The sequence below is a fragment of the Lynx canadensis genome, chromosome C1, assembly GCF_007474595.2.
Source record: "Lynx canadensis isolate LIC74 chromosome C1, mLynCan4.pri.v2, whole genome shotgun sequence".
NCBI lineage: Eukaryota > Metazoa > Chordata > Mammalia > Carnivora > Felidae > Lynx > Lynx canadensis.
The window spans coordinates 150,868,756-150,887,433 of record NC_044310.1 but is presented as its reverse complement, the minus strand read 5'-3'; the positions used below and the strand labels follow the sequence as shown (position 1 = coordinate 150,887,433).

Sequence of the window (18,678 nt, the reverse complement as noted above, 5' to 3'; positions counted from 1 at the left end):
GATCTGACCCGCCTGCAGACACCGTGGAAGGTGCTCCTGGGACTGCTGGGGCTTGCTGCGCTCATCACCATCATCACCGTGCCCGTGGTTCTGCTGAACAAAGGCAGTAAGTTCGAAACATTTGAAAAAGATAAGACAACTGGAGACCAGGATCGGGTTCTACCTTACCACACCGAGAGCTAAGGATCTTGCTGGGGGCTTGGACCAGTGCACCAGGTTGTAGCTGAGGCTTCCCTGGTCGTGGCTAGATGCCCTTCCCGGGGTCTCCAGCGTTCAGGCTGCAAAAGGTTGGCAGCGGCCACATTTTATGTATCATAAATACACACTTCCTGAAATTAAGGAGAAGCCTTAGGATTTCTTTTTATTAAATTCCAAGTTAAATGTTTAATATGATTTCAATTTAAAAAAAAAAAAATAGCCTCCCTAGTAGGGATCTTCAAAGGAGAAGATGTGGTGTTTGAAGGTCCCGAACAGTAGTAAGCCTGTCATAAAAGGAGGGGAAAAATGAGAGAAAGAAAACTCCTACGATACAGTTTTGAGAAAAGACTGTATGGGGAACCCAGGTTCTTTTCCTTCCAGGGTGATGGAAAGTCATTAATTGGAGAGTTGAGATGCAGGGAAATAACTATTGACCACTTATAGCAGTATTTCAGAGTAAATCATAAAACTGGTGTACGTGGTAATATTCGGAAGGGGATGGGATCAGTGATGTGTGGTGGATTCTTTCATTGAAAGCCACCTTCATTTCTTTTAGCTTTCCTGACCCAGTGCAGCTGTAGTTCCTGATATAAAATGTTCATATAATGGAATACACATTATTGGGTGCAAACAAGTGAGAACAACTAGTTTGGGTCTCTTGTGGCCTTACTTTCCTTCTAAGTAAATATTTACTTTCATTTCAGTAAGACACATTCTAGTCAGCCAACTGAAGCATTCTCTCTGGATGCTCTGTCTAACCAGGAAATGTGCAGGCAGTGCTCACGTACTGAGGGGTCTTCTCCAGATTTCAAGGTGACAGCTCAGAATTAGTTTGTGAAGCTATCAAGGACTATGTTTGCCTGGCAATTCCAGGACTGGGGCAGAGGTCCCAAAGGTTAAGTAACTGAGTGTGCTGACCTATCGATAATGACTTTTAGTTAAGAAAGCAATGGTTACCATCGTTTTAAACAATTAAATGGCAGACATCAGTTCACTTATATTTGACTCTTGTTTTTTTGAAATGATACTTTGTATGTTTAAACAACCACACACACAAAGCCTGGCTATAAGAAAAGAATGAATCATCCATACGATCAATAAATATTCACGTGGCTTACATTATGTCCCAGGCACAGTGCTACTTGCTGCAAATACAAGGCTTGAAATTTTTAAAGATCTCTGACCTCAAGAACTTTATAGCTAGTGGGAAACAAATATGCAAAAAGTCATGCATTTTTTAAAAAAAAAAAAAACGGATAGCTCATTTGTCTCCAGAACATCACTGAAGCACACCACAGCATCACTGGAAGAATGGGTATAAAGCTGTAACTATCAGAACTTTCCTTAAGGAAACTTGGAAGGAACACCAAACTTTGATGAAGCCACTTGAAATGGGCAGTGAGATGGTCTAGGAGACTGGGTCAGCCAAGTGCCTTCTAGGGGTTGGTCGGGTTAACTACAGGGATTTTGCTTTGCCGGGGGAGCATGCAGACTAGAGAGGGGCTGTCTTGCCATTTCCTGAAAACCACACCTCGTCTCTTCCCCCCCCCCCATGAAATTTGGACAAATATTTCAAGAACATTCTTTTGGTGGGGACTTCTCCAGAGATTCCTGTGTCTCCATCTAAGTATTATGATTTGATAAGATAATTTAGAGAGGCTTGAGCAGAACAGACTTGCCTGTGGATTAGAAGGAGTACTTCTGGGAAGGTCTTCTCATAAGAAGTTTCTTCTGTGGGAATGCGTGAATGGTTACTATCAGTTTCTGGGGATAAGGTTTTCCAGAAAACATAAATGCCTTATGAGTCAATACAGAGACACAAGGGCACATCCTCTAACTGGATTATAAACGGGCTCCTAGCAGAAGAGGAGAGTGGGAAGCAGCGAAAGAAGTTTGATTTTTAACCATAGATGATGAAGAACTCCAGGAGAATTGTGAGCATGCCTGGACTGTTGGGCAGGGCAGTGGGTACAGGGGTTGAGCAGGGCAAGGCTAGAGGGGAAGCAGGGAAGTGTCCTAGAAGACTGATGGTGCACAGCAGAATTTGGAGACTATAGGGCTACTCAGAAATGTGACCAATTAGACTTTGGTAATTGATTAAACATACAAGGAAGAGGAGGGTGGCTAAGGATGTTGCCCTTGGGCAACTGGGTGGATATGTGGTATCATGGGGTGCTTTGTTTATACTTACACACTCAAGTTCTCTTCTCATATTTCTTAGTTGGAATGTATGTATATTTGAGGAGGAAAGGGAAATCCTCTTGTTTCAACTCCTGCTTTAAAGGGGCAGAGATGAAAACTAAGGAATGTGGCATTATCATTAAGTCCACGATATCATTCCTGGGCTGTGCCACAATGAAGAGCAGCATTCTTACAAAGAATCCAGAGTCATCACCCAAGAAATGTTCTCCATATTGTCAATCTAAGTTTAAAGTTAAAAAAAAAAAAGTACTAGGAAGGAAAAGGGGATAGGAAGTGGGAGGGAGCAAAGTTAAATGGAAATAAAAGGAAGGGAGGGAGGAGGGAAGGAAGGAAAGGAGAGGGAAGGGGAGGGAGGAAGATTTTGATAGATCATGCAGAAAGCTAAGAAATAAACAACCAAAAGAAAGGAGGAAGAAATGAGCAAACCCAAGTTCATCCTCTGAGAGGTTGGTTTAAGAGAAGGTTAAGTGTTTCCATATGAAACACTGACTTTAGCGGAACTAAACACACCCAGAGGAGAGATAGAGTGAAAGAGAGGCATAAGTGTAATACTTCTGTATTTTTTTTTTAGAATAAAAATTCCCTGAGGTCAGGAATTATGCATGTCATCAAGCAAAATTAAAAGCTCACCTCCTTCTGTATGTATAATAAAGGATTTTATTTTGTTTTAAACCCTTCATATATCCTATTATAGAAGGATATTACATTTAAACGTTCAGTTTCCCAGAGAATCCTCAGTAAAATATATAAATATACTTATAATGAAAGTATAGAAATCCTCATGGCTTAGTGGTAATAAAATCTCTGACTCAATATTGGTGAGCCCTTTATTTCCCATTTCACATTATATTATAGGCTGGGCTTTTGAAAGATTTATCAAATAGTTTTATTATTGTATTTGTTATTTGTCAAATAGTTTTATTGTTGAGTTTTATTATGGGATAGAAACGTACCTGTTCTTCTCTTGTTCTTTTCACTGCTTTAGCAGTAAATTTCCTCAGTATCTTCTTTCAGTGCATGGGAAATTTGACTGCTCACCCATCCATCAGTAATAAAAGGAAACCCAGATGTGAAGGAGACAGGAATACTCAAAGAAAAGATAATATCTATGAAGTTTGCCTGAGGAAGTCCAGTATCTATTCCAGGTTTAAAAGCACATAAATGAGGCTGAATGAAAGCTTTGTATATTTCAGGGGACAGTTTCTAAACAGTGAGCTCTGTAAAAGCTCAGGTTGACTCCAGCTAGCTCAGTTAACTATTGTCAACCTTTGTCAAGTGCTCAGGAGGTCAGTGGGTTGGTCTTTTTCAGGCCAGCTATTGTGGCTCCCTAGCCACAGTATGTGCCTTAAATTTCTCTTATACATCTTGCCTCTCATCCCAAAGTGGATCAGAGAGAAAAAGGCAAGACTGTTTGCCCAGTTGATGGCTAGAGAAAAACAACATAAAATGACTGATTAGAGCTGGATCAGTGTACTTAAAGTGCTGATGCCCATGGGAAATGTAGCCATAAATACACGCAGGACCACCTTGCTTATGGAAGAGAAAGTATGCAAACATGTAATAATAGCTAACGTGTTCACTCTGTGCCAGGTATTGGGCAGAGGGCTCTCAATATGCTTTTCCTTTGATCCTTAGGACAACCCTTTGAGAGACTATTATCATCTCCATTTTTACAGAAATGTAAATTTTACTTTGAGAGAGTACTTTAGTTACTTATTACTGCATAATGAATTACCTTGAAACTTAAAACCAGAAACACTTGTTATCTCACAACTTCTGTGGGTCAGGAATTTGGCAGTGGTTTAGGTGGGAGGTTCTAGCTAAAGATCTCTTACGAGATTTTGATCAAGATGTCATCTGAAAGCTTGACTGAGGCTGGTGGTTCCACTTCTAAGCTCTCTCATGTGGCTCTTGGCTAAGACATCTCAGTTCCCCACCATGTGGGCCTTTCCATGGCATGTTAGGGTAGCTGGCTGCCCGTAGAATGAAGGATCCAAGAGAGCAGCCAAATAGGAAGCCACAGAGCCTTTTATGACCTTGCTTCAGAAGTGATATGCCAGCACTTCTGCTGTATTATATTGCTCGCACAAACCAGCCCTGATACAGTGTGAGAGGGCATTACACAAGGGCATGAATACTAGCAGCAGAGATCATTGGGGACCATCTTAGAAGCTGGCCACCAAAGAAGTTAAGAAACTTGCTCAGAGTTCCACAGAGTTGAAATTCACACTCAGGCAACACAACTCCAGAGCTGATGCTCTTAAACTCCAAATCATTCTTCTGGTTTTGATCAAGTATAAAATTAACGTGGCCATATTAGCATAAAGTTACAATTTCCCACGTATATGCCTATAATATAATTTCATGGCTGCTAATCCCTGATGCCAAGTGTTCTGAGGAAACACACCTGCCTCTGGTACCTCCATTCCTATATAAAGCCGTGGACAGTGACGTCCAGCTTGGGCTGATATCCTACCCTGTGGACTGGTCTTATTAAGTATCTTTACTAGTAGTAGGTCCAGATTTGTTCTTTGCACTCAATTACACTTACTTTGTTTCTAATGCATGTTATGTTATTTGATTTGATCTTCCCAGAACAATCCATTAAGGTATTATTATCTTGACTTGTTACACTGAAGTTTAGGGCTTTGTGAATAAGTACTAGAATTTGGAAATCCAAACCTTTTGACTTTTAGCCTTCCCTGAGTCTGCTGATTTCCATCTGTAGCTGTTTTAAAGAAATGCTTTGGTGGGAATTTTTGTAAGTGAATGATTAATCATTGCTTTATGGTTTGATACCAATTCCCTTTCATTGTTGTAAATCAATTATCTTGTAAATATTTTTACCTTTAGTCTTCATAGCTCCAGCGTGACCTCTAAAAAAGGGTGTGTCTCTCAATTTCAGAGTAAACTAAAACCACAAAATCAGAACTTCTGAGTTAGCTGTGTTCTTTTTTGCCATGTACTATATTTGCAGCTTCATATTTCACTTTAAAATTACAGCTTTCTATGAAGTTTTCTGAACTCAATTATAAAGCATTTGGTTTAGTTACCTGTATGCATTAAGTGTACTTTTCTTCATTATTTGGTTCACTGGGGAAGCAAGTAGACCCGTGATCTTGGGTCACATATTTCAGCATCTAAGGGCCAAGAAGCAGAGGTAATTCCAAGCAGAGCCAAAGCCAGCAGGGACTTTGTTCCTGGCCCCCTGTGGACTAGGGTGGCTCAGGGTGTATAATGAAGGAAGAGGAAGCAGGAGGGGTATTAAGTGGGGACTACCTCATTCCCCTTCCCTGACTTCACACTGGGTACCTCCAGAACTGGCTGGGTGGCCCCTGTGGCCTTAACATGGTCTCTGTGGGGCTGAGAACCTCTTCTTATTTTCCTCAGTTGTTGTAAAGCTCCATCTACTCAAGCTTAAGGTCACAAATTTCATGGATGGCTCTTATTCTCTGTTTTCCTTTATTCTTTTATTTTCAGGCAGGAAACTTATAAGATTTAAAACCTCCTGAGGGCTAAGGTCCTGTGATGGCCAGATGCAGGATTTGTTAACTCACCAACACGTATCGAATACTTATGCATGTCAGGTGTTATTGTGGGTATAGGGCATCTGGCCCTAAACAGTAGAGATGAGGAGCCTGCTCCCATGGACCTGTATTTTTTTTTCAACATTTATTCATTTTTGAGAGTGAGAGAGACAGAGCATGAGTAGGGGAGGGGCTGAAAGAGAAGGAGACACAGAATCCAAAGCAAGCTCCAGGCTCTGAGCTGTCAGCACAGAGCCCAACGCGGGGCTCGAACTCACAGACTGGGAGATCATGACCTGAGCTGAAGTCAGAAGCTTAACCGACTGAGCCACCCAGACGCCCCCCATGGACCTTTAATATCTACAGGCAAGTAGTCGGCAAGCACATGAGTAATTTCAGATCATAATGGTGCTAGGACAAAAATTAAGTGTGCTAGAGAAGGTGGAGGGACACAGAAAAGGGGTTTCTTTTTATTCCAAGCATGAATGTGGATGATCTTAATTCCATTTTAAAAATATGTCTCGGGGCACCTGGGTGGCGCAGTCGGTTGAGCGTCCGACTTTAGCCAGGTCACGATCTCGCGGTCTGTGAGTTCGAGCCCCGCGTCAGGCTCTGGGCTGATGGCTCCAAGCCTGGAGCCTGTTTCCGATTATGTGTCTCCCTCTCTCTCTGCCCCTCCCCTGTTCATGTTCTGTCTCTCTCTGTCCCAAAAATAAATAAACGTTGAAAAAAAAATTTATAAAAAAAAAAAATGTCTCTCACTCTGAGTAGATAATGGAGGTGAGTGGGGGCATTTGTGAGAGATGATGGCAGATTGGACAGGGTGGTAGTATTGGAGATAAAAAAAAAAAAAAGGAAAGCAGAATATACTTTGGAGGTAAAACAATGTATGGTGAAGAGCAAAGTGAAGAGTGAGGGAAGGAGCAGAGATAAGGATGACTCCTTGAATGGCTGTCTTCATAGTTAAAGTGGGGAACTTTTTCTTGCTCTCGTGGCTCTATCTTTCCCACAAGAACTAATCTACTACAATGGTTCCTCTGAACTAATGCCTTTGTCCTACTGTGTCGCTTCAGGGATCAGGAGGCAGGACTCAGAAATGCCTTCTACACTGTGCACGTAGCACATACTTGTCAACAGATGGTAATTATCCAATTCAGCAAATATTTATGGAGCATCTTCTAGATGCCAGGAACTTTCTTATCCACTGGAGATATAAAAATGATAGATATGGCCCTTGTCCTAAAACAATTCACCATATAAAAGGAAGCATAAACATTAACTATGGTAAAAAGGGCTAAGTGTCCTTCTAGTAAATGATCCAAGTGCTATAGATGCACGAAAGGGCAATGATAAATGCTGCCCAGGGAAGTCTGTACAGAAACCAACCAGGCATGAAGGATTAATCATTAATGGACTTAAAGACAATCCTTCCAATACTGGAGCCACTAGACTGGCTTCCAGGCATACAGTTCACCTACAAGTTTAGTCCTCAATGGTTTATGGCCCTTGATTCTGTATCAAACAGAATGTTTCTGGCTGCAAGTAACAGAGTACCCAACCAAAACTTGTTTAAAGTATGGAGTGTTACTATTGTACTGTTATTAGCATCTTACATAACTGGAAGTGTAGAAATAATGCCACTCTAGAGTCTGTTAATGCAGTGGTTTAACAGCATCCTCAAGGGCCTGGCGTCTTCCTGTCTTTTCAGCTGCATCCTTCTCAGACTGTTGGCTTGTGTTCTCAAGTGTGTCCTTTTGGGGTCAAGCACATCATTGCTCACACAGCTGTTTTGCAAGGGAGAAGATGATGCTGTTTTTCATTCATAGTCTGTTCTATCAGGGAGGAAAGGCTTTTCCAGAAGTCCCTCAGCCCAAGGCAGACTTTCTCTCACGTCTCATAGGCCAGATTTGAGTCACTTGTCCATTCTAAACTAATCACTAGTGGGGGGCGGGGTATGAATTTGTGTTCTGGATTTTCTTTGGAACTGGAGTAATCAAGACTCATCTTTCTGGGATGAGGAGGAAACTTCTTCCTTAACACATGACAGGGGAAGGGTAATTACCTAAATTGAATTGGGAATTCCAAAAGAAAGAAATAGCCGGGCACAGGGTGTCTGTGTAGGCATAGCATAGATTTTATCATTCCTTTATTTTTGTTACATTGAAAGATTTAATTTGCTAGCAAAAGAAAGTAGATGTCAACTACTTTGACCAGCTCTGAACTCCAAAGAGTCTGATCATATAACTCTCCTTCCCCTCTTCTCATCTTCTTTCCTAACTGCCTGAGTTTATTGCAGAGCAGGGTATTATCCTGAATGTATTTTGACCCTAGTACTTGCTTTTATCATGGTATCCAAAGTGACTAAGGATGGGGAGGAATTGTATTTGAAATATTTAAGATACAAATCTGAGACAGCAGAGCGGGTCAGAAACATCTGAGGAGAATTACTCTCATTTTTTTCATTAAAAAGCCCATACAAATTGTCATATTTTATTCAATTCACAATGTGAAAAGGTAGCAGAAAGAGTCAACAGAAATTTTAAAAAGTAATGTTTAAAAAAAAAATTTTTTAACGTTTATTTATTTTTGAGACAGAGACAGAGCATGAATGGGGGAGGGTCAGAGAGAGGGAGACACAGAATCTGAAACAGGCTCCAGGCTCTGAGCTGTTAGCACAGAGCCCGATGAGGGGCTCGAACTCACGGACCGTGAGATCATGACCTGAGCTGAAGTCGGCCGCTTAACCGACTGAGCCACCCAGGTGCCCCAAAAAGTAATGTTTTAAATTACACAGTAAACATTAGACCTGCAAAAGTTGACCCAGGAAGGTAGGATTTGAAATAACTAATGGCCATAAAAACAAAATACAATAAGTAAATAAAAGCAAACAAGATAGCCTCATAGTGTCTGGATTTGATGACTCAAATCTTTGTTGTTAAATCTCCAGAGCGGGCAATTAATCTACATGGTAATGATTTGATAAAAATGAAAGTGGTTTGTACTGAAAAGCACATCTAGAACCCAACATCAGTGGCTTCTTGTAAAGCCTGGAAATCCCCATGCTCCCCACCTGCTCCCTTGCCTACCTTCCTAGTGGACTCTGTAATGTGTCTCCTCTCTCCCAGGCCCTAACATCCCCTCAGCTGATAACCTGGCTTCCTATTTTAATGAGTAAACAGGGCCATCAGAAGAGACTGCCCTCCATTCCCACCAGCCCCTCTGAGCATTCACCCACACTTGTCCCTCCCAGGGTGCTGGGTGAACTTTCCTGGCACCTGCCTGAGGCCAGATCCTCCTGTGGGCACTGATTCTGTCCTTTTTTCTTTGCCTAGAAATAGGGCTTCAGTTCTTTCTTCTGCCCTCTGCATCCTCATTTTCTCCTCTCCATCTAATTGTGTTATAACCTCTCACATGAGAAGAGAAGTGAAGGGAAGGCAAGGGAAGGGAAAAATCTTTTCTGGATCCCACATCCCTGCCAGTCACCAGCCCTTCCCCCCACTCCCCCCACCACCAGCCCTTTCCCTTTCCCTGCTGTCTTTACCACAAAACTCCTCAAACAGCTTTGTGTTATCTGTCTGCAGTTCCTCTCCCCACACTGTCTTAAACCCACTGCAACAAGGCTTACCCTTACTCCACCACTAACACAGCTCAGTTCTCCTCAAGGTCTCTAACCTGTGTGCTGCTAACAGCAGAGCCCTGTTCTCTATCTGTGTCTCACTGTCCTATCAGTTAATCATCCTTTTCCACCTCCCCCTGGGTTTCCACTCTTCTCCTAGTGTGTTCCTTCTACTTCACCACATGCCCCCTCCATTCTCCTTAGAAGTTTCTCTTCCTGTCTGACTTCTAACCTTTGACCAACCAGGGCTCCATCCTGGAACTCCCTTCCTCCCTCCCTCCCTCCTACTAGGTGATTTCATACACTTTCATGGCCTTAAACACCATCTGTAACCTGACATGCCCCAATTGCCAGACCAGATGTCTTTTGGGACCTCTGTGTACATATGTATGAGCAGGCATCTCCATTTGGATGTTATTGGCATCTGAAAGCAACATTTCTCTGAACTCCCCCTAAACCTGTTCCTCCCTTAGTGGACCTCTTCTCGGCAGATAGCAATTCCGTTTCTCCAGTTGCTGAGGCCAAAATCCATGCAGTTTCCACTCCACAGACCCACTTATATTCAAACTCCAATTGGTTAGCAAATCCTGTCACCTCTATCATGTTCTTTCAGAATTTGACTGTATCTCACCACCTCCACTGCCACCACCCTGGTCCACAATGCCATCACCTTTCACCTGAATTTTTACCAAAAAATCTTCCTATTTCTTTTTCTTTAACTTTTCTACAGTGCATTTTCATCACAACAGATAAGGTGACTGTGGTAGGCAGAACTCTAAAATGACTCCTTAAATTTCCTCCCTTCTCCCATGCACTAGCCTCTGAGATACATTACGATGGATTTAATTCTGGCAATTAGGTTGTTCTGTGGCACGGTCCACTTCAAGAGAGGGAGATTACCTAGGTGGGCCTGACCTGATCATATGAGCCCTTAAAAAAAAAAAAAAACAGAGTTTTTCTGGCTGTTCACAGAAGGGGTAGTCGGAGGTTTGAGGCACAAAAAGGATTTTTCATGCCATTGCTGATTTGGAGGGCCCACGTGACAAGGGATGTGAGAGGACTCTACGAGGTGAGAGCAATCCTTGGCTGAGAGCCAGCAAGGAAACAGTGACATCATTCCTACACCCATGCAAAACTGAATTCTGCCAACAACCTGCATGATCTTGGAAGCAGCTTCCTCCCCTCTCTCCCTGAAAGCCTCCAGATGAGGGCTCAGCCTGGCTAACCCCTGGATCTCTGCTTTGCTAGACCGTGGGCAGGGAATCCAGCCATGCCAGGCTGGAATTTGACCCACAGAACCTTGAGCTAATACACAGGTGTTGTATTAAGCCACTATGTTTGTGTCATTTGTTATCCACCAATAGAAAACTGATACAGTGACCATTTTTAAACAGAGGCCTGATCACATTCTCCTCTGTTCAGACCAGTTGGATGAGTCTCCATCTTTCAGAGTAAACACTGGAAATCTGGATGGCCAGAGAGCCTATGTGATCTGAGCCTCACTGCCTCTGTGAGTTCCTCCCCTGTTCCCTCCTCATCATTTAAGTACCTGTCCTCAGAGGTTCTGTATTTGCAAATCTTTTTGCCAGGATTCTTCTTCCCCGGGACTGTCTGTTGCTTATCCCCTCACTTCGTTTAGGTCTCTGCTAAAATGCCACTTTATCCCTGGGGCCTACCCTCACCAAATTACTGAACACAGTCCTCTCCCCAAACCTGACCCTCCATTTCCCCTTACCTGCTTTATTTTCAATGTGGCACCTATCACCACCTCACATATGGCATATGGCATTATGTACTTACTATTTGTTCCTATGTCCCCCCATTTGAATGTAAGCTTCCTGGGAGTAAGAGTTTTTCATGTTTTGTTCACTCTTATGTCTCTAGTGCCCATGACATCAAGGAACAGCATGTTTGTATTAGTTTCTGAGGGCTGCTGTAACAAATCAGCACAAGGTGCATGACTTAAAACAACAGAAACTTATCATCTTATGGTTATGAAGTCTAGATGTCTGAAAGCAAGGTGTCAGTAGGGCCATGCTCACTCTGAAGGCTCATGGGAAGAAGTCTCCTTTGTCTTTCTCCTGCTTCCGGTGGTTATTGGCAGCCATTGGTGTTCCCTGGCTTGTAGCTAGATCAATCTGATTTCTGCTTGCATCTTCACATGGCCTTCTTCCATCTGTCTCCACATGGTCCTCTCTGTCTTCCAGGTCAGCAATAATATGTCTTCACATGGCCTTCTTCCATCCGTCTCCACATGGTCTTCTCTGTCTTCCAGGTCAGCAATAATATGTCTTCACATGGCCTTCTTATAAGGACACCAGTCATTGGATTTAGGGCCTGCCCCCGTCTAGTACGACCTTGTTTCAACTAACTTCATCTGCAAAGACCCTATTTCCAAATAGTTACATTCTGAGGTTCCAGGTGGACATGATTTTAGGGGGAACATGTTTCAGCTCAGTACAGCCTGGCAAATATTTGGCGAATTGAAGGAATCATCTTGAAGCTCATGCAAAAAACATATTTTTTGATTAACATTTTAATGTTGCTCTAATTCTGATTAAAATACTTACATTCATAAATATGGAGTCAAGCCATCCATTTGTAGAGTACAGTGCTAGCAGCTGTTTGATGAAGATAAAATAATCCTTCCAGCTTATAGTCTAGTTAAGACAAGACTGTTCAGATTACATATTTAAATAATGGTATAAAATTACTTGATTAGCTGGAAAAACATCGGGTGCAGAAAATAAGCGCCAAGGAAGATGAGGAGGGAGAAATGAGTGCCATGTAAGTAGTAAGGGATAGATCCAGAGGCATGAGGAGGGACAGTGAGAAAATGAAGGCCACCCGTGTGGATTGTTTACTTGAGACGTTTGCTAATAAATACAGGGAGAGAAATAAAGAGATAGCTGCAAGGTCAGGTAAATATTTTTTATGATGGCTACATCCTGTGCATGCTTAAGGACAGGGCAGAAGTAACCACTGAAAAGACCGTGGAGATGTTGAGGGAGAAGAGGTGAAAACAAAGTCCCTTGGGATAAAGAAGGCAAGGACTGGAGACACAGGGCGGGCTGGCTTCTTCCTCCAAGTGCTGAGGAAAGGGTCGGTGGAGGGGTGGTAGGAGGGGCATAGCACAGAAGTGGGAAGCATCGTGGGGAAGAGGCCCCTCAGAGTAGCTTTTGCTATAAAGGAAGAATTGTTGGATCTTTTCATTGGATAAATCCATATTCTTTTGAAAATGGGTACTGCAGGACCTGATTTATTTAGGGTTGTGTTATGTTCTAAATCTAGGGAACATGAAAAGAAAGGAAGAAAAGAAACTTGTTAAGTTCCTAGTTTTCTGATTCCTTTTTATGAGTTCAGGGAAAAGATCATGAGTTTCTGGATGCACCAGGCAAGAATGAATGACGGTGGTATGACCTCCTTTCCAGGAAGTCACAAAGTTTCCACTTTTAGTAACAGTCTGTAGAGAAAATTCTGGGGTTTTCAGAAAGAATTGGCACCCCTTTGACTTTGGAGCACTAGGACAAATTGTGTTCTAATGCAACCTACCAACTCCTCAAGTCCAAATGATATTACCAACCTATCTGGATTCAATGCAAACGTGGAATTTGAACACTTCCATAAAGTCTAATGTATCCATCTATACCAATTCACAAAAACTGCCAGCATAGAATCTACCATATGCAACCACCCTCCGAAATATTTAAGGTGTTTAGAAGGGTGGTAATAACCATAGGCTTCAGAGCCATATTGCCTGGTTCAAGTGTAGCTTCGGCACTTAGTAGCCATGGGACTTGAATCCACTTACTATCTATGCCTGTCTTCACCTCAGTTTCCTTACCTGTAAAACTGCGATGAGAATAAGTTACTAAATGTACAATGCCTAGAATAGCCCAGCACACTGGAGGAACTCTGTAAACATTTGTAGTTATTATTCTTTATGTATTTTTAACTCGTATGTTCTTTTAACAGTCCCAGAGGCAGGTGCTATAATACTAACACTTGTCTCACAGAATGCTGGGAAGGGGAATGTTTGTGGCAGTTTTGTTTTCTGGTGATCATTTTTCCTTATATCCTGGCAGACAAACACTTATCACAGAGTGGCCTTGTTGATTATACCCATAAATCTTTCTGGAAAATTCTTCAGCAATTCAGTATTAGAGCTTTCAGCTTCACCAAATGCTGATGTTCTCCAACACCTTCTGTTGATATCTGACTGCAACTAATTTTGAGTATTTCTCAAGCGAAACCAGCTCTTTGCTAAAATAGCTGCGTGTTTCATGGGCCTGTGAGCCATTTATCCATATAATTTATACATTTCCACCTTCCAGTTGTTTCTTGTCACCTGGAATTACACTGGTTTAATGTCAGTCAACATCGTGGGCGTAAAAGCCTTTATTTATAAATATGAATTTTGGCTATTATTGTGCCAGTGTTTATTCCCAGAAGGGTCCTAACAAGAGAAGAGGAAGTGACTATGAAAATGAATGAATGAATGAATCACTTTTCATTTCAAAAAGGAATAAAGCAGCCCTGATGCCCTGTTTAGTGCAGGTTTCCTGTGTGGGCTTCCTGGGGTGAAGGCAGAGTGAGTAAACCCAGTGCAGACTGGGTTTAGATCAGGAAGTCCTCTGGCCTTGCACTTATTTGCCAGTGGCTATAAATACCTTCATCTTGACCCGAATTTTGAGGCATGAATATTCTGCCTACTGTCACTTTTCTGCATATATATTGGAGTCTTATGCTGATATTGTTTCAAGGCAATTAGAGTTTCAATTCAATATCTGTCTTTCAAAACTGATCTTGGGAGCAGTTTTGTTTCTGTTTTTTTTGTTGCTTACAGTTTTGAGGAATGTATACACAGTGTGGTCAAAGGAAAGCTAAGTCTGGCCACCTGTTTTTATAAATAAAGTTTTATTGGAGCACAGCCACATCCATTTGTTTACGTGTTGTCTGTGGCTGCTTTCAGGCTACAGGCAGACTCAAGTAGTTGCAACAAAGAGGCCTGACCCACAAAGCCTGAAATATTTACCATCTGGCCCCTTAAGAAGTTGCCAACCCCAGGCCTAGATATTGGATTCTTAGAGACTATCAAGACCTTATTTTAAAGGCAAAATGTGTTAGTCCTTATATTGTAAAAATCCAATGGCATGAAAAACACAGAAATTGCACTCAGTGTTTCAGCAGCGAGATTTAATATGAAAATTGGTTGCACAGATTAAAGAGCAAAAGAGAAATTCTGAAGTAACCCAGAGACAGTAGCTGCAAGAATGTGCCATCTTTAGGGGTTGGAAGCAAAAAGGAAGAAGAAGGACACGGAAGAAGGCTCTAATGGGTGTAAGGCACCCAGCTACTTCTGGCACCGTGGGGAGCCACAATGAGGCAGGACTGGGCATTCCAAAGGTGCTAGAGGCTGGACCAGGTGCTACTTCTGGGCACATACCGACAGGATCAACAAGAAAAAGGAAGTCCTTCCTCATCTCCTACTGGCCAACCTACTAACTAGACCCATCTGGCCAAGTGCACTTTACTTCGTGCTCCCACTGTCACTTGGAGTTCACTGTGCTGGTATTTGAAACCGTGTTACTATGTTTGTATTGTCCGTTTGTACTGTGTTTGTATTCATTCAACAAATACTTAGGGACAGTCTATTATATGCCAGGCACTGTTCTAGGCTTGTGGTGATGTGATAGTAAACAAAACCAAACACAAAAAAATCAGTGCCCCTATGGAGTTAACATTCAGTCAAATAAGGCAGAGAGTAAACAAGATAAGTAAAACATATGATATGGTAGATGGTGTCATTGTGAAGGAAAATAAATAAGCAAGAAGGCCCATAGAGAATGCCATGAAGGGGGTGGGAGGTCAGGTCTTAAATAAAGACCTGTGGGGGGTGAGGAAGGAAGTCTTGGGGATATTTGAGGGTAGGAACATTCCAGGCAGAGTGTACTGCAAATTCAAAGTCCTTGAGGCGGTAGTGGACTGAATCTGTCTAGGGAACAGCCAGGAGGCCAGTGAAGATAGAGAGAAATGATATGGGAGGTGGGGGGGGAGGAGGTGAGGCTGGAGTCATGACAGACAGCCTCCTACTAAGTTGTTCCCTTTATCCCAAACTGTTGCTATTCTGGGAAATATGAATTGTGACATTTGGTTGGTCTTTCAGAGCGGACTTTTGAAAATACGGTGATTATATACCTAACAAAACTTTGGTCATCTGACACTCTGATCTTACAGTAAATGCGTGGAGGGTATACTCCCAGGTTCTACAGGCTCCAGCTCAGTGGCCATGCATTTATCAGATATCACTTGGTGTACCTGGGATGTTTCTCTTATGAAGTGAATCTGGCAATTGTAACGATAGTCTAATGCTTCTTGTGTTTAGTAATCAGAGAAACATCACGCTTCAAAAATTCTCCAAGTCACCAAGCTGAGTGTTTTTCCTCCCTGCTATAAAGTGCTGACTCCCACTGTGGATGCTAGGGATGGCATGAGACATGTTAAAGGGAGAAAGTGATGTTCACTAGCACTACGCAAATAATTAGATTGTGCTATCCTAGATGTTTTCTCAATGTGTCGCTCTTAGGCTGTCTTACTAGGATCATTTGGGATATGAACATAATGAAACTTATTACTGTAACTATTATTTTACTGCAGATAAAGTCCTAATCTCTGCACTACTGCAAGGTACTTGAGAGGAAAGACTCCTCTATTTGTGTTTGTGTCCTTGTTGCCTAGCACATGCTTGAAACAAAACAACACAATAGTGTAGCATACTCTAAGAGACTCTTAAATAGAGAGAACAAACTGAGGGTTGATGGGGGGGGAATGCGTGATGGGCATTGAGGAGGGCACTTGTTGGGATGAGCACTGGTGTTATATGTAAGCGATGAATCACGGGAATCTACCCCCAAAATCAAGAGCATACTGTACACACTGTATGTTACCTAACTTGACAATAAATTTTTTTTTTTTAATTTTTTTTTTTCAACGTTTATTTATTTTTGGGACAGAGAGAGACAGAGCATGAACGGGGGAGGGGCAGAGAGAGAGGGAGACACAGAATCGGAAACAGGCTTCAGGCTCCGAGCCATCAGCCCAGAGCCTGACGCGGGGCTCGAACTCACAGACCGCGAGATCGTGACCTGGCTGAAGTCGGACGCTTAACCGACTGCGCCACCCAGGCACCCCGACAATAAATTTTATATATAATTTATATAAACACACACACACACACACACACACACACACACACACAATAGTGTAGCACATCTGGAGGGATCCCTAAATTCTAAATCCTCAGCTAAGCATTTTGCATACACTATCTCATTTAATGAGCACCTCCCCATGAGCTATATAATGGTATATTCTTGTTTTCTAATAGATTAAAAAGTTGAGGTCTTGAAAGATTCAGTAATTTTCCCAACACCTCAGTGCAAGAATTGGACCTAGGCTGGCATCCAAGCTCTCTGATTTCAAAGCCACCAGGGATCCAACACTTTATTGGTATTTGTTGGATTTATTCAGATGGGTGGTAGCCTGCATATGCTACTGGATAATACAGGGTCTGAAGGGCCTTCCAGTCAATTTCTTCTTCTGCTTCTTGATTTTGCTTCCTCTGTCCCTATGTCAGGGCTGCTATTTTGCTGTGGCAAATTCTAAAGTAACACTCATTTTATTTCTTTAGCATCAATACAAAATGTTAACTGATTACCATATGGAACACAAGAACTCCATAACCAGATATCTTTTTCCTGTGTTTTAACAACTTAATGAGTTTATGATCCGTGAAGAGCACATTTCTTTTTAGTTGCATTGCATTAGCCACTTATTTACCAAAACAGTTTGTCTTTGTGAAGTAGAAATATTCACATCACAGTCTAATACAGACAAAGTTTATTATTCATAAATATAAAATATTCAAAATATTCTGTAATCATAAGGTAATGATTGGTCAAAGCAAGTCTATTCCATGGAACTAAACTACTTCCTCACATGGATCTTACCATTTTGGAAATACTTTCATTCTGAAATGATTTTGATCCTACTGCAAGACTTCATTAAGATACCACACACTTTGATGAGAATTTACTATTAGGTTGAATCACTTTACTGCTATTTTGTCATTTTTGACTGATAAGAGTGACATTTTCATTTGGTTCAACCTAATAGTTGTTCTCACCAAGAAAGTAAAATCTAAACTTGCTAACCTTGATTTTGATGTTTAAATTAAACAAGACATGAATCTAAGAGTTTCTTTATAAGCTGATGGGTAACATATGATTAACCACTTTGCTTGGCTAGCACGATGATTTGAACTGATAAGTCAAGTGAACGGCATGTCCCAGGCCCACCAGGAAAACCACACAAGCAGCCAAAGAGCTTCATCTGTTGCCACAGCAGTGCCCTGTGAGTGAGCAAGTAGACAAGGGAAAAGAAACATGAGCGTGTCCCGTAAGCATTTGACAGAATAGGTTGTAACTTGGCAACAAATTATGAACTTGCTAAAGGTCAAAACTTGGACTTGGCACTCATGCCTTACAGAACTCGCTTATCTAGATGTTTCAAAAGTATCTTCCAATGTGCACTGCTTATCAAATGGCAAGGCAAAAAACAAGGAACATTTGTTGCTCTGTTTGCTCCAGTTTAGCAGTGCTGTTCTGGGACTGGGTAGCCAGGATATGGAAGGCAGCTCGCAGGGTCATGGTAAAGTGACTGAGTGAGCCTAACATAAACCAAGGGAAGCCTGGCCCTTCACATATGTCCTGGGCCATAGCAGAAGTATGGCATCAGTGTTGATATTTGGAACATCAGCAGATGGATTAAAATCATACTGGGCCCATTGTGAGCAAAAAGGAGCCCCACAACATGGTAGAGATGATGGGTTTGGGAAAGCTATGGCCTGATGAGAGAATGAGCTCAGCATTGTCTGAGACAGGAGAGAGGTGAGTGCTCAGTGAGTCATCCATCATGAATGTGAAGAATAACACCCTGGGGGGCAGGTGACATCACAGGGAATTTTGCTCAATTATTTTAATATTCCAGATTTAAGCATGCTATCCTAAAAAGCCAGGACAAATACCATTCTGTGAGATAAGATAACATTGTATGTAGTCTGTTATAAGTACTCAGTCA

The 18,678-nt window shown here is 42.0% G+C and overlaps 1 protein-coding gene across 1 annotated transcript in view; it reads left to right on the top strand.

The window, feature by feature from the left end:
• Nucleotides 1–18,678, top strand: part of DPP4 (dipeptidyl peptidase 4) — a 79,001-nt gene that overhangs the window by 725 nt on the left and 59,598 nt on the right. The window contains exon 2 of the mRNA XM_030325200.2: nucleotides 19–106. Within this exon, the coding sequence (XP_030181060.1) occupies nucleotides 19–106 (88 nt within the window). The remainder of the gene's footprint in view (nucleotides 1–18; nucleotides 107–18,678) is intronic.